The 15,946-nt window shown below is 36.8% G+C and overlaps 2 protein-coding genes across 9 annotated transcripts in view; one reads left to right on the top strand and one right to left on the bottom strand.

The window, feature by feature from the left end:
• The window catches only part of LOC106879350 (cadherin-87A), a 72,899-nt gene extending 66,237 nt beyond the window's left edge, over nt 1-6,662 (top strand). For 5 of the 8 annotated variants that reach the window (XM_052978646.1, XM_052978648.1, XM_052978649.1 and 2 more), the window contains one exon: nt 4,761-6,662. In XM_052978646.1, coding sequence (XP_052834606.1) covers nt 4,761-5,129 — 369 coding nt within the window. In that variant the 3' untranslated portion in view covers nt 5,130-6,662. Of the gene's footprint in view, nt 1-417; nt 661-4,760 lie in introns of all 8 variants that reach the window. The other 3 variants (XM_014928859.2, XM_052978644.1, XM_052978645.1) reach the window with 1 other exon arrangement.
• LOC106879349 (xenotropic and polytropic retrovirus receptor 1) overlaps nt 6,656-15,946 on the bottom strand; it is a 39,252-nt gene continuing 29,961 nt past the window's right edge. Inside the window, exons 12-17 of the mRNA XM_014928858.2 lie at nt 15,865-15,944; nt 15,341-15,535; nt 13,922-14,142; nt 11,517-11,650; nt 8,826-9,008; nt 6,656-6,928 (exon numbers count right to left, since the gene is read on the bottom strand). Coding sequence (XP_014784344.1) covers nt 6,877-6,928; nt 8,826-9,008; nt 11,517-11,650; nt 13,922-14,142; nt 15,341-15,535; nt 15,865-15,944 — 865 coding nt within the window. The 3' untranslated portion in view covers nt 6,656-6,876. The remainder of the gene's footprint in view (nt 6,929-8,825; nt 9,009-11,516; nt 11,651-13,921; nt 14,143-15,340; nt 15,536-15,864; nt 15,945-15,946) is intronic.

Below are 15,946 nucleotides of genomic sequence, written 5' to 3' on the forward strand. Positions count from 1 at the left end.
GGGTACTGCACACATTCTACGCAAAACACTTTCAATACAGTAAACATAAGAGCACCACAGCAAACCACAGCACATACCCAAGGCGCACAGAGCTACGCTCGGTAGTGAAGTGAAAGCACGTTATAAAAATAAAACTACTGAACAATAATAATAATAATAATAATAATAATAATGATAATAATAATAATAATAATAATAATAATAGCTTTTAACATCTTTTTTTATCTTGCATGTCACTTGTTATGATCTTTTGTCATCTTTTCCATAATACTCAAAATATTAATGATAATTATAATAATAACAATAATAACAGTCACCAATAGAAAACATCATCATCATCATCGTTATTCTCAAATTGGTCATGTTACTACTATAGAGAGACTAACATATTTTGACTAACATTTTTCTTTTATACAGCAAAATGAACCTGCATTTGATTCTGCATCTTATGGAGGAGGTTCTGCTTATGATGGAGGAATGCTCACACAATATCCTGGGAGTAACAGTGGGAGTGTTCATCAAGAAAGACTCCACACACCTTACTCTAGGAGTATGGGTGATGTGAGTGAACCACAGGGAGAACTAGTTTCACCACATTCTCATGATCGTAGTGGCAAAAGATTTGCCCCTTATGTTCAAGAATACGCTCATGGAAGTAGTGTAAGTCTTATTTCCAACAACAAAATTCTTTATTATTTAGGAAGGAGGAGGAGGAAGAGGAGGAGCATTGAATTCAATTCTGCTGGTAGAAAATCAGATTGTTTGATGACATATATTTCCTGTTTCAAACTGAGACAGTCAATTTTGCTCTTTTTTTCTTGTGGAACACATTGGTATAAGTACCTGTAATATAATACAATAAGATCAATCAACTACAATTATTCCTTTTAGTAAAAATGGATTCGTAAACCATAGAGGAATATTAGACCAAACCAAACTTGGATAGATTTGAAATGCAGTTCCTTGGCCAACATTTTTTTGTTATTCATTTATTGTGCCAGTAATATACTGGAGTTAAGGTCCACTGGTTGTTGTCTCAGGAGTATCAAAAGAAAAGAAATATAGAGAAAGTTTTTTTTTTGCTTTAAAATGAATATTTTCAGTATTTTATTTTTTGGTTACCTTTATTTTTTTCACTGTTATTGTGTTGCCCTGTTTGGGTCTACTAGAATATGTCTAAGGTACAAAGATAGACAATAGTAGAAAGTACTTAATGAGTGTTTCTAAATCTGACCATCTTGCTTATTGTGGGTTCTTATTGTTTTATGACAATGATGGTGAACGTATTAAACTTAATATGTTGAAATTTTAATTTTTAGGACTAATTTAGCTACTGCTTCTTAAATTGAAATAACAACGAGCAGCCTTAATTGATCTTCAAACCTTATTGGGTTCTCACCAGAGTTCTACATCAATTTAACCAATTCCAGGGAAACAAACAGCTGATCTGTTTATATAGAAAACAATTACAGTAGCTGGAAACTATCTGTGTTTTAATGGAATAGTTACATTGATGAAAGAATATTTATTGATTACAACATTCAATAGATAAAGAATATTCACATTTTTTCTCTATGCTTGTGAATATTCTTTAACTATGACTAATTTTGTTACATTCTGTTGGCAAATACAGGAGACAAGTATGAATTCATTATGTGTGAGTGGGATGGTAGTGCATGGCTTCGTATAAAACACCAATTTAACATGAATATGATGCTTGATCAAACTATGACACTAACACCAATCTGATCAGCTTAATTTCTCAGGACAGCTCTTGCGAAACAAATTTCTGAGCAAAGCTATTCCAGCCATTATTACCATTCTATCTTTTGTTCTTGACATTGTATCAGGACTACATTGTCAAATGTGATCTTCCTTTTTTAAAGATAGTAACGATGTGATTTGAGAGTAATTTGCCTACTGTTTCTAGCAGGCTAAGCAATTGCATAGAAGCTCAGGTTCATTCCATGCAATCAATGTTGAGACAGGCAGTCTTCTTGTCATTACCTGCCTCTTTGTAATGCCTACATGAATTGAATCAGGAACTGTGATTTTAAGTTCCAAGCATATATGAGTCTCCCATGTCCATTGGTCATTCTACCAATGCATTTAATGATTAATCTATATCAGTCTAGAAATGCCCATGTTATGGTGGTCATTCTATACATAATTAGTTTTAAAAGACAAAATGTCTCTATCACAGATGAATAGCTATATGATGCCAACACCATTAATAGTTCTGATTTAGAATGGTCTTTGTTTTTTAGTATGTTTCATAATCCTTACTATTTTCCAAAAATAGAATAATTATCATCTGAAGTGAGTATTTGATATTGTATTGACACTCTGGTAACTCACTCATTGTGTACGTACCTGCTTAGCTTCCATGACTTTGAAGCTTTCGTTTTCAACAGTTCTGTTATAGGGATAAGTTGTAACACTAGTATTAAGTTATGACATGAAGATAATTTGTGACACAAAGGTAAGTTGTGACAGGAAGGGTAAGTTATGGCATGATGGTTAAGTTGTTACACTGATGGTAAGTTGTGACACTATCGGTAAGTTGTTATATGATGGTTATATTTACATTGTTGGTATGTTGTGACATTGAGGTTGTTTTCTTTTAAGATTTAATCATAAGAAGGTTGTTTTTTAAGTTTTAATCATGAGAAGAGGAGCAGCATCCATGATCTTCTGCAGAGCTTCTTAAGCATGTGTAAGACAATTAATTTGAGATCAAAGACCAGGCACAAATGTTTGTAGCAGACTGGACTTTACTAAAGATGCTCAATGGCCAGGTGGTGATATTAAAGTGTGCAATGGATTATTTTACCACACAAGAACAGGAACAAGCATTCCAATAGGTTTCCATACAGTTTCTGTCCATCAAATTTCACACACCTGACCCTAGGCTGTGGCAGAAAACACTTGTCCAAAGTGTCACACAGCTGGATCAAATATGGAGGGTTGAAGACTAGATGTATGCTGCTTAGCTGCATGTAAACATTGGTCAAGAAACTTGCGAAAAGCTTTCCAGCCATAACCAACCTGTATTTTTCTTATATATTTAGCTACAGATATGATACAGAGTTCACTTCATAACCACATAGATTTGAGTTCTATTCCATTGTGTTGCATCTTGGAAAAGTGCCTACTACTATAGGTTTAGACTGGCCAATGCTTTATGAGTGAAATTGGTAGAAGGAAACTGTATGGAAGGCTGTTTCACACACACACACACACACTATGAATGTATGTGTGTGCTTATGTGAGTGTATGTGTGTGCGTGCATGAATGTTCACATTCCATGTGTTTTTACATGAGTTTCTTTGGACAAAACAGTGATGTCTTGGTTACATCCCTTGTAAACACTCTGTTCAGTGGCCCTGTGCTATGGACTTGTAATTACCAGTGTAATACCTTACTAAAAAATTGAGGGCTGACAATCGGATGGGTATCTGCTTGAATATACTGCCACAATAAGCTCTCGTCCAACCTATACTAGATGTAAAATGAATGAATGAATGAACAAACTACATTATCTAGTATCTAAATCCTATATTTCAAGATGATAGGATGTGATTTGAGGGAGACCTGGCTGCTATTGTCAGCAGATTGAACAACTACATACAGACTCCATTGTTAATGGTGAATCTATCAAGTAATATGAAGTAATTTGTGGTATACTTTAAATATTGTATTGATACAGACACACACACATCATATATTGTATTGAAAACATGATGGTGTTTTAGTTTTCTTATTTTTGAGTTCTTAACAATTTTTTTGACAACACAATATCTATCATCAACATAATGATGTAAATGAAAATTTTAAATAGACTGCAAGAATTCATGATGAAAGCAAAACAACTTTGAAATGGTATGCTTTCAATATGCTTGAAAGATGTTCCCTCTATGTGTGTGTGTGTGTGTGTGTGTGTGTGCATGTGCTGAAATTTTTAAATTCTAGATTGACAAAGCTTAATACATGCCAGCAAATGGAAATTTGTGGTTTACATAAATGATGGTAGTTCTAACTGGACTATAAATAACTACATCAACATTTGTTACTGATGAAGTATAACCACACAGAAATACATGACTTAAAGTCTGATGATGTAATTTAGAGCCTAGCTTAGTATATTATTTTACATGCACAGTCTTTAAGGATAATATCTTCTTCAAGACAAATACTGCAATGAAAGTTTTTCCACATTTGAATGTACATGAATGTCTTAAATGTAAATGTAGACAGCTTTATTTTAATTATCTCTGCTTAGTGGAATTAAATTAATTTAATCTTAACAAAGTTTAGCAAATGTATTTTTTTGGTATTTTCATACAAGATCAGCAGTACTTACTCAGCTGTAAATAGCTGAATAAGTGCCTATAACTGATGAAATACAACTGTGCAGAAACATGTCCTACAATTCATTGACATTAATCAGAAGAACTCAGCTCCATATTGCTTTTGCATTATATAGTCTATAAGGAAAATACCTTCTCTGAGATAATTATTGCAACAAAAGTCTTCCTATGCTTGTGTGCACATGAGCATGTTAAATATAAATGTACATAACATTACACACACACACACATACACATGATGTATTTGCTTCCATATAAATTCTACTTTTGTTTCTCAGGTTCTCCATCAATTTAGTATTGTGCAGTATTTATTGCTATGTAGTGTAACTTAACTGTTTGTGCTTCCTTTGTAAAAGTAAAACATTAATATTATTCTTTCTATTCCTTCAGAATAATCTGACACCCGATCCATACACCAAATCATTTGACTTCAATGATGAAACTGTATCCTCTGATCCAGATGACATGCCACTTTATTCAGTTGTTAACAGGAATCGTGATCTAACCCCAAGTGAAGGCCCTCCAGAATTTCCTGATACCATAGATGAGCCTCAACCAAGCCCTTCAGATGCATTTTCAGATCCAGAGCCTGTTATTACAACGTCTGTAGCAGATCCAGTTGAAGAACCACAAATTGAATGTGAATTGGAACCTGATATTGAACCAGAGCCATTCCAGAGACAGAATTCAGATTATTTTCCTCCACCAACACCTGAAGATGAACCTGTTATTGTAACAGAACCAGATCAAGCTAGATAATATGGCATTACTCTCTGGTTAAGCTTTCGTGATATTAGTCATTCATGTAACAATGATGATGATGATCATAATAATAATAATAATAATAATAATAATAATAAAATAATAATATAATAATCAGTAAACAATTGTCACCTTAGTCTACTGGCTGTGGGCAGCTGACACTTTTCATCATACCCAGCGAAATAAAATATTTTCATGATGTAATAATAATAATAATTGTTTAATTTCTTGTTCAATTTTCTTCATGGAACCTTGAGATCATCGATTTATGAATCATCATCATCATCATCATTTAATTTCCATTTTCCATGCTCACATGTGTTGGATTATTTGATGAGAGTTTGCAAGTCAGAAGGCTGTATCAAGCTGTATTGTCTGCCTTGGAGTGTTTTCTAGGGCTGGCTGCCCTTGCCCAAAGTGCCACGCAGTGGGACTGAACCTGGAACCATGTGGTTGGTAAGCAAGCTACTTACCACACAGCCACTCCTGCATACATGCACACTGAGATCATACATCCAGCAGAGTATGTTGGCTTCATTTCCTTCATCCATTCAATAGTCCTCCGCAGTCGCAGCTCATGTTTCACTATCATATAGCTTAGTTATTCATACAAAAGTATCACACTATCTACCTTCCACTCTGAGGGAGAAGCTCTTTGTTACCAAAATTGTAATAGCTCACTGAATTTTACCCACTTGGTTATATCCTAGCAATTACACTTTCAGAGAATCCTCCTTGATAGTTAATTTGGTTACCTAGGTAATGAAAGCTATCTACTACCTCTAAGGATACCACTGTGTGTGTGTGTGTGTGTGTATATATATATATATATATATATATAGGTATGTATATATGTATGTATAAACATGAATGTTTGTATCTATGCCTTTTCTCTCCTTTATCCAGTAAAAACTGCTTGGTGTCTAGCTTACTCTCACTATTTTTCTTGTTGCTTGCTCCTGACAGTTAGAGGATCTGAGGGAAATAATTATTCAGGGAGTTGTAACACTTGTATAATTGGACAAGTGCAGGAGCCCTCAACCTGTAGACAAATATTCACACAAACCTTATTCTTTTCGGATGCTGAAAACTGTTTCCCAGCTCTTCGTATCAAGTCTACAACTTTAGAGCAGCCACAATCAATGAAGGCTCAATGAAAGACAGGTTGGGCGAAGCTGCTGAAATGCTAGGATGGAGGTGTGTAAACATGTGCAGCATGCAAGAAGTAAGATGGAGGGGTGCCTCAGCCAAACTCTTCACAGAAAAGGATCAAAGGTATGAATTCTTTTGGCAACAGTGACAGTGTTGGGGGTGCAGGTATACTTTTGGAAGAGAAGTGAGCTGATAAAGTGATTGAGGTAGTCAGAGTATGTGGTAGGGTAGTTAAGCTTAGATTTTTTTGGAAAATACATCAACATTATTTCTGCATATGCTCTTTAATCTGATAATGAGGGTGATGTATGTGCATGCGTGTATACTTATATGTATATAGTGTAAAAATAAAGTAAAAGACGAAGACAGAATTACAAACTCCTCAGTTTCCATTTATTAAACAAATATTTCATATAAACTATTCTTTCACCCGTTAAGTTAGTCAGATATGTTAAAAAAATATCATCCAATTTTTAGACTTGTCTCTGTCATATATCAACCATGTATATGTATAACTATGTAAATGTGTGTTGTATTTCCTGCAATCTTTAATATAGTGGTCATAAGGGTTATGTCAGAAAAGATGAAACTTTTAGTCATTATCATCTTCATAATTCACCCAAATCTTTGGATCTTTGCGATTTCTGAAATATAAAAATCAAAAACAACATGAATATCATAACAAACAGATTTGTATGGCTGGTTACAATATTATTATCTACTCCTCTAAACTTTCTTCATAGGTGAGTGTATAATGGTTTCTATTTGATGGAAGAAATTAGAGGTTTATGAACCCACTTCTCACTTCACATGAGTTTTGTGACAACTGTCACACTTGCAGATGTATGATTCCTCCGCTTCATAAGTGAGTAGTTTATGGCCTTTATAAGTAAATAGAGACTTTCACTTACTGAGTGGCTTATGATCTGCTCACTTCAGGGGCGAGTAGCTTTTGATATCAGTTTAAAGGTGAGCTGTACAAGGCCTCCACAACATTAAAAATAGCCTACATTCCCCTAGTTCATGGGTGAGCAGCTTATGATTACCCATTTCATGGGTGAATGGATTATGCAGGTTTTATGGGTGAATGGTGTATTACTACCCATTACATGATATTCAGTTGATGGCTGAGAAATTAATAACAAGAAAAATGCAAATATTAAAAATATCTATTCAACCATCTCATAATTAAATGCCTAAATTGGTAATCCCATCTCACCTCTGATTGCAAAAAAAAAAAAAAGCTTTCTTTGTTAGAGTCATAAATCTCTAAAAAGATTTATACAATTTCCATAATTGTTGAACACTCTTGTGGTTTGGTTTCTGTAGTTGCTTTAGGTCAAGTAGAGTAAGTATATGTTGTTCAAGAGTGGAATTTTCTAACAATGTCTATAGCAAGTATAAATCAAACATGTATTCCATGTGTTATTCTATCAAACAATATACTGGAACTATTATTTTATTTTCAGGTCAAACGAGATTGAGGAAAGCCATGACCAAAATAAGTTCAGCAATGAATAACTCAGGGTTGTAGTGTGTCTAGATCTACATTGTCTTATGTGGCCTTCCTTATTTAAGACAGAAGGATTCAGATTACTCTGTCAAATGTAATGCTTATATGTTAACATCATCATCATCATCGTTTAACGTCCGTTTTCCATGCTAGCATGGGTTGGACGATTTGACTGAGGACTGGTGAGCAGATGGCTACACCAGGCTCCAATCTGATCTGGCAGAGTTTCTACAGCTGGATGCCCTTCCTAACGCCAACCACTCCGAGAGTGTAGTGGGTGCTTTTACGTGCCACCGGCACGAAGGCCAGTCAGGCAGTACTGGCAACGGCCACACTCAAAATGGTGTATTTTATGTGCCACCTGCACAGGAGCCAGTCCAGCGGCACTGGCAACGATCTCGCTCAAATGTCTTTAGACGTGCCACCAGCACGAGTGCAAGGAAGGCGACGCTGGGCACAGGTGCCATCACGATTTCGCTATCGCTTGCCCCAGCTGGTCTTCACAAGCCAAGTTTTGTGTCCTGCATAGGAGCTAGTCCAGCGTTAACATTGTTTTGAATTAATCATGCATTATCTTGTAGCTTAAAGATCTCAATGATGTGATTATTTATTTGTAGAATGACAGGGCAGTTGTAAGAGGCCAGATTTGGCCAGTTTGAACATAAAACAGGTAGAATATTTGGGCTGTATATGGCTGGTTTAAATACTAGGGGTTAAGGACAATATTGCAGCTATTCCTAGCAGTTCAAATCATCTACATAGAAGTTCTTCAACAAAATGTTGCAGTATAATCTCAAATCAATCCTGAACCAGCACACTAATGATTACAGGTATTTTGGCCATGTCTTCCATCATTTTAGGATACCTAAGATTACATTAACTAATGTGTTCTGCAACTATTTTGAGCAGTTCAGATGTTATTTGGGGCAGATGTTTTGACTGTTATTTCTAACAGTTTGAGTGACAAAGGAGTTGTTTCTTCATTGGCTCATTCATAAACTCTGAAATAATAAAGTGAGAGAATATACCGTTCCATGAACCTATCTCGATACTTTCGTGGCCCTAGCCCGTCTGGGTCATCCATCATTTCCATCAGTAAGGCTTGATCATTTGATTCAATTGGGGCTATAGAAATGTCCCGCACAGCTCGGAACTGACCACAGTTATTCAGGTGCTCATTCTCCAGACGGAAGTAGTTCCAAATGAATCTTCTGTAAAATGGAAAAGGGGGTAGATATGAGAACATACAACAGCAGCAATAATAATAATAATAATAATAATGATAATTTATGCATATTGCGTAAAGTACTGTCTGTCTGAGGTCCTTGTTGTGACTTGACAAACAGTACAAACCCCCCGTAGACACAATATCTTCAATCAACAACCTCATGATATTGTATACTGTGCGATGTTTACAATAATAATAATAACTAGCTGGACCGGTGAAAAATTCACAGGAAACATACAAAATGTAACCATCCATAAATTGTGTGCTGGTGCCATGAGAAATGTTTCTGTATTGTGACAGTTACAGAATAAAGTGTAAAACCGATAACTATATCATCCAACCAAAATATCTCAGTTATGCAAACATAAACGGAATTACTATTTAGCCTTACAATACATCGTACATATTCAAAGAGCCTTCTTGGTTTAGTGGTACTGAATGTTCTTCTGGTATTCTTTTATTCTCTTACTTGTTTCAGTCATTTCATGGTGGCCATGCTGGATCACCACCCTTTAGTTGAAGAAATCGAACCCTGGACTTATTCCCTGTAAACCTGGTGCTTATTCAGTCTCTTCTGCCAAAAAATACACCAACATCGGTTGTCAAGCAATGGTGGTGGGGAGACAAACACAGACACAAACACACACACGCACACAAACACACACACGCACACAAACACACACATGCACACAAACACACATCATCCTACCAAATTTCCCTTTAAATACTCACTGGTAGGCTCCAGCAACCAACACCAACTAAATGTCACATGACACTGTCTAAGCTTCAACTGACCAATGGAGTGTGAAGGGCACGTAGTTTTGGTCCACGCCCTCTCTAAACCTGCTTTCCAACAGTGTTGTGTTAGTTTCAGTTCCAGCAGTCAGAACTGACCAGCTGTTTGGTGGTACAAGCCTTTGAACCAGGAGGGCGTGCTATGAACGAATCGCTACATTGGCCTACTTATCAATCAGCGATGCTGCTTAAGTGTCAGCCAGCATCATATAGTGCCGCTATTTCCCAGTCGGCATGTTACGGCTTTCAAGCCATTCTGGGTCTTCTCGTTTCAGCCATATGTAGAAGCTGGCTTTGTTGACTGCCTCCTGTATCCTCCTTATTATTTTACTCAGCTCTGAGCTTGAAAATGCAAACCTTCTTTTAAATAAAGTCACCATTTTCCATTCAATGAAGCCTCTAGCCCTCACTGCCAGGTGGTAACACTTGACAGTCCATCTCTGCACACTTTGATTAATCTCTCATACCTCTTCTCCTTCTGTTGCTCTGCATCAGCGATGTTCTCTTCCCATGGCACCGTCAGCTCTAGCAAAATTCCAATTTTCCATTCTGTGTTCAATAGGATTAAGTTCAGTCTTTTTGTTGTTTTTATGAGAGGAAATATTAACAGTCCTTCCAAATTTGTGGCCAGCTCCCAGTATCCCTTCCATCTTTCGTCTGTCTCGTATACTTTATTTGAAGGCCTGGTCTTATGTCCTTTTCCCTCCTTCCGGAAGTATATCCTTCCATGCTTTTCCACTTTTAGGTACTCTCCCCTATTAAATCCCTTGATCTTCTTGAGTGCTGTACTTATGACACTGAGGACTTGACTGTGATGCCATGTGTATCTGTATAGTGCTAGCTTGCAGTTTGACAGAACATGTCTCAATGTTACTTTCTCTCCGCATCTACATTCATCAGCTGTTTGTATGTTCCACCAGACTAAATTCGCTGGTGAAGGTAAAACATCAAAGGTAGACTTGATCAGGAAGGATGTCCTTGTTTGTTCCCAAGCCCAAAGTTCCTTCCATGAGATTCTGCGACTGACCACATATTTCTCCCATCTCAGGCACTGTCCCTGTTGACGACATTGCACCAAATGTACATTTTGCCTTTCTTCTTCCTCCTTCCTCACTTCATATACCACTGCCTCTTTCATCTCTTTTATACTGCTCTTGCAAAATGGCTTGAAATTGTGCAACCCTAGACTGGCTCTTGCTTCTTGCATCACTCCAACTATATCAGCATGCCGTAACTTTCCGATCACCCTGTTTACTGCCACTTACGCTTTCCATTTCCTCCCTGTTCATACCTTTAGAGGGTTTTCTCGGATGTTCTGATCTTTTGAATACCCGAACACAGCTGCCACCAACTAAGGGGCATATTTACTACCTTTATGGCCAAAGTAGACTGGTCACTCCTCAGCGTTGTTGTGGAATGCCTCTTGGCCTCATTCTCTACCGGAAATCTTACATGTACCATATTTTTTACTCCTGGTGACATGTTTTGGTGCCCTCAAATGGATATGGGGCAATTTTCTACTTGTTGCTTTGGTACCTGCTCTATTTTCTGACATGTTGTATTATCCTACTCCATGATTGTTGTTTTAGTGGTAGTGATGTTGGTTAGTTATGGTCATATGGCAGTAGTATTTGCCAGGCTTAAAATGCACTGAATAAGAGTGGGGAGTAAATAAAAAAAATAAAAAAAAACTCACCGGAAGACTTCTAAAATCATTAGTATCGTACTAGCAACTTCTTTCTGGACCATTCCATTTTCAATAATAGACACTTTCAGAGTCCATATAAAACGAAGAATAAAATCTTCTAAAATAGCAAAGTAATAATAACCCTGAAATTAAATTTAAACAATGCTTGAGAATTTCATCTTTATAAAATTATATTCTGTATTTTTTAATATAACATATTTCTTTCTAAACATGATAGTTTACAGACTTTGTAATTTGATGCATTTGTTGATTATACAAAGCTTTTCAGCCTCCAATTATAGGCTGTGTATCATTTGTATTACCTTTTAGAAACCAAATGGATTGAACCCACTGTCAAGTTTGATTGCAGGAGAAGGGACAATATTACAATATATGGTGACAAGTTATGAAATACATTATTTACAATTGATGGATATTTGTCCTCATCTTGTTTGTTGTTAACACAACGTTTTGGCTGATATACACTCCAGCCTTCGTCAGGTGTCTTGGGGAAATTTTGAACCTAGGTTCTCATTCCTAAGGTAATTTTCAATGTTATTATTATTATTATTATTCAGGTCACTGCCTGGAATCGAACTCGGAATCTTGGGGTTAGTAGCCCATGCTCTTAACCACTACACCATATGGGCAATTATGGAGTGAATTTTAGGGCTTATAAATCTAATATTTTCCTATCCTTCCTTAGTACCGGTTCCCATATGCTACTCATATCTGCATTCGGTCTGCTTAGGAGGTTGTTGTGTCCTAGCATATGTGCTGCTTCTATTAGGTTTCATATTTTCCAGTGGTGTTCTCTGTCTATTATTTTAACTTCCTCCCACAGAGGGAGGTGGTCTCCATTTTTCCATACATGATCAGCTATACCCGATTCATCAGTATCTCCTCATGTCACAGCATTGCGATGTTCGTCTACCCTTATTTTGAGGGGGGGCATGTTTCACCTTTTTATAACCTATCACAGCTGCATGGGATGGAGTACACGCAGTTTTTGGTCATATTCTCTTCTATTGGTGGTTTTACTCGAAGGAGATATTTGCGAAGTGTTGTATTACTCTTGAATACTGTCCTGATGTCATATGGGCTGCATATCTTTTGTATCTTTTCGGAGAGGCCTTTCACACAGGGTAGACAGACTGTGGACAGCTTATTGGTTTCATCCGCTCTTTTCTTCATAATTGGAGTGGATAGTATGCTTGTGGGGTAGTTGTTGCTTAATAGATTGTTACTGAGCTTGATCATTTCTTCGTGGTGGGCATCACGATTGCTACTTATATTCTTTGCTTGATGTTTTAGGCACTGAGCAATCCCTCTCTTTACACTGTATGGATGGTGGGAATTGAACTTCAATAACAACATCAAAAAATACCTTAGGAATGAGAACCCAGGTTCAAAATTTCTCCAAGACACCTGATGAAGGCTGGAGGGTATATCAGCCGAAACGTTGTGTTAACAACAAACACATGACTAAAATAGTTTCCCATGGCTTGGTTATTTGTTGTAGGATAACTTTGATAAGTTTAGAAATGTGAGTAGGTATTATTGGAGCAAGCACTTAAATATATGATTATTATGCCAGCTAAAAAACTGATGTATGTGCAATATGGTTGAACTCATGCTTCTAGTAGTGCAATATATTCTTAAGAAAAGATATATTACTCTGCTTCAGCAAAACAATGCAACTTTAGTCAGTGATACTCTGCTTTGGTCAGAATAGCTCTAGACTAGTGAGGGCTATTCAGAAACTAGTAAAAACCACTAAGAGCCACACCAGAACAGCAAAGTTTAATAACAATATCACATTTTAATGAATATAACAAAGAGTAATGATTAAATGCAAGGTGTAATCAGCAATGACAAGGCTACTCAAACAAAAGTAAGGCTTAGTGTCAGTGCTATCCTATCATAGCAAGGACAACCCAGCAATAAAAGTGACACTATTTCACAGTTGTAAGGAAATACATCCAGCTTTTTATAAATGTTTATGTACAGTTGTAAGACAATGCAGTATCAGTAATAGCTACTCAGCCCTATAATTGATGATGATGATCATAATTATGATGGTTGTAATGAGGATGATTATAATGATGGTGATAATGATGATTATGATGATGGTGATAATGATGGTAACGTAGATGAAGAAGGGATAATAATGGAGATAATAAGAGATCTGTTGATAGATGTGAAATCTGCTATTAAGTGTGGGAGATGATGACCAAGGACTTACCACATACGTATATGATATTTGCAACATTGATATTCCCACTATGTAAGATTGTGGAAGTTAGTTAGATGAAATCAGGGACACACAAACAGCAACAGTTTTACTCATGTTGGGGTTAGTCATGGGTGGGGTTAGAGACAACAGACAGACAAGCATCAAGTGCGCTACTCACGTTATAGGCATAAACACACTCTTCTCGCAGAAACTTGTTTTCACCTTTAGTTTTCTCAAAGAGACCCCAGTCCATCTTGATGTCCCAGGTGAAAGTGTAGCAGGAGCTAATTAGTAGTGCAACAATCCAGGTGTAATAGAAGATGGTTTGTTCTGTTTCATAGCTGACATCTGCCTCAGCATTGCCATTTATGCCAGCATCAGGAAGAGCAGCATGTTTCTCTGTCAAAATACAAATAAAGAACACAGTTTATTTTCATCATTTATAAGATTAAAAAAGGAATGAAATATACACGATTTTTTTGAAGACTAGTGAGGCTGATGTGGGTAATTTTTAGTTTGAATATTGGAGCAATGCCTGAAGGGGAAAATGGGATAGGAAGAAATTCCACAACAAGCTATTCTGGAGAAGTTGAAGATAATTTAAATGAGATGTGGTTGCTATTTCTGACACAATGAGCACCAACATTGAGGCTGATTCATTGGATTGTATGTGTGTGTGCGTGTGCGTGATGGTAACAAAAGGACTCTCTCTCAGAGTGAAAGGTTGACTATATGATAGTTGTGTATAAACAGCTATACTCTATAGTAGGGAAACATGAGCTCTGACTGCAGAGGACATGCACAGACTAGAGAGAAATAAAGGCAGTATGCTCTGCCCACATCCTTGTTAACTCTTACTCTCTTTCTCTCCCTCTTTCTGGCTAGGACCTCCTCTACAGCAAGACATCTGTTTCTGCCTCTCTGTCACACTCTAATCTTTCATCATCTGATACAAGATCACCTCCTCCAATTTCCCTTCCCCTCTCAAAGTCACTTGGTAACCCTGCCAGTGCAGGTGCCACTTAAAAAGCACGCAGTCAACACTGTAAAGTGGTTGGCATTTGGAAGGGCATCCAGCTGTAAAAACCACACCAACACTGACCTTGCCTGTGTGAGTGCCAAATAAAAAGCACTCAGCCCACTCTATGGAGTGGTTAGTGTTAGGAAGGGCATCCAACTGAAAAGACCATGCCAAAATAGACACAGAAGCATGGTGCAGGCTCCTGCCTGGTCAACTCCTGTCAAACTGTCCAACTCATGCTAGCACGGAAGGAAGACGTTAAACAATGGTGATGATGATGATCTATATAGATATACATATATATCATCATCATTATCAGTGTCCACTTTTCCATGCTTGCACAGGTCAGACAGAATTTGTTGAGGCAGATTTTCTACAACTGTCTGTCATTTCTCATGATGATGACAATGGTGAGAATTGTCAGTTTCTCATGAAAGGTTTATTGATGTTACATTCGTACACAATAACAACACCTAATATGCTGTGTTTAGCAAAAGTTTATATTGAGTATATTGGGTTGTTCTACCTATATATGAAATGGGATAGGAACACATAACATAGGAGAATCCATCTTACCTTTGTACATTTTGTAAATTGAGTGAAATATCACAACCAGAAAAGTGGTAGCATACTTCCCGGCGTTTACAATGTGAGGGAATTTTAGGTGAGTATCATTATACCGTCGAAGACATTGAGCAAAACGGAACCATGCAGGCAAGCAGTTGACAATAGCTCGGATACCATATTTTGTCTGAAGGCATGTTGAGGCGGCTGAAATAAGTAAACAGAAGAGATATAATTATATTGGCTTAGTATCAGCAATCAGTTGTAATAGTGAGTTCTAACATACTAAATGTAGTGAGCAAAAAAAAAAAAAAAAATTCAAAATTACTTCTAAATGTGAGAGAATGAAAGATAAGCACAATAGTTTTGTTTCTTCATAACGTCAGTCATTTTAGATAATTACAATTATTTTTGCTTTCAGCATTAATTTTATCGTCACATGCTCAACAATTGTTTCATGGGGCGGTGGGTATCTCAAGGTAATAGCCTAAGGAATATAACATTGCTATATATAAATAAACAAGACTTGTCCTTACTTTTATATTCTGTCGTTTGCCAGTTAAAAACAATTGCATAAAAACATATAAAATAATAGAAGTCCAACATGACTGGCGCCAA

This window comes from Octopus bimaculoides, chromosome 2, assembly GCF_001194135.2.
Source record: "Octopus bimaculoides isolate UCB-OBI-ISO-001 chromosome 2, ASM119413v2, whole genome shotgun sequence".
Lineage (NCBI taxonomy): Eukaryota > Metazoa > Mollusca > Cephalopoda > Octopoda > Octopodidae > Octopus > Octopus bimaculoides.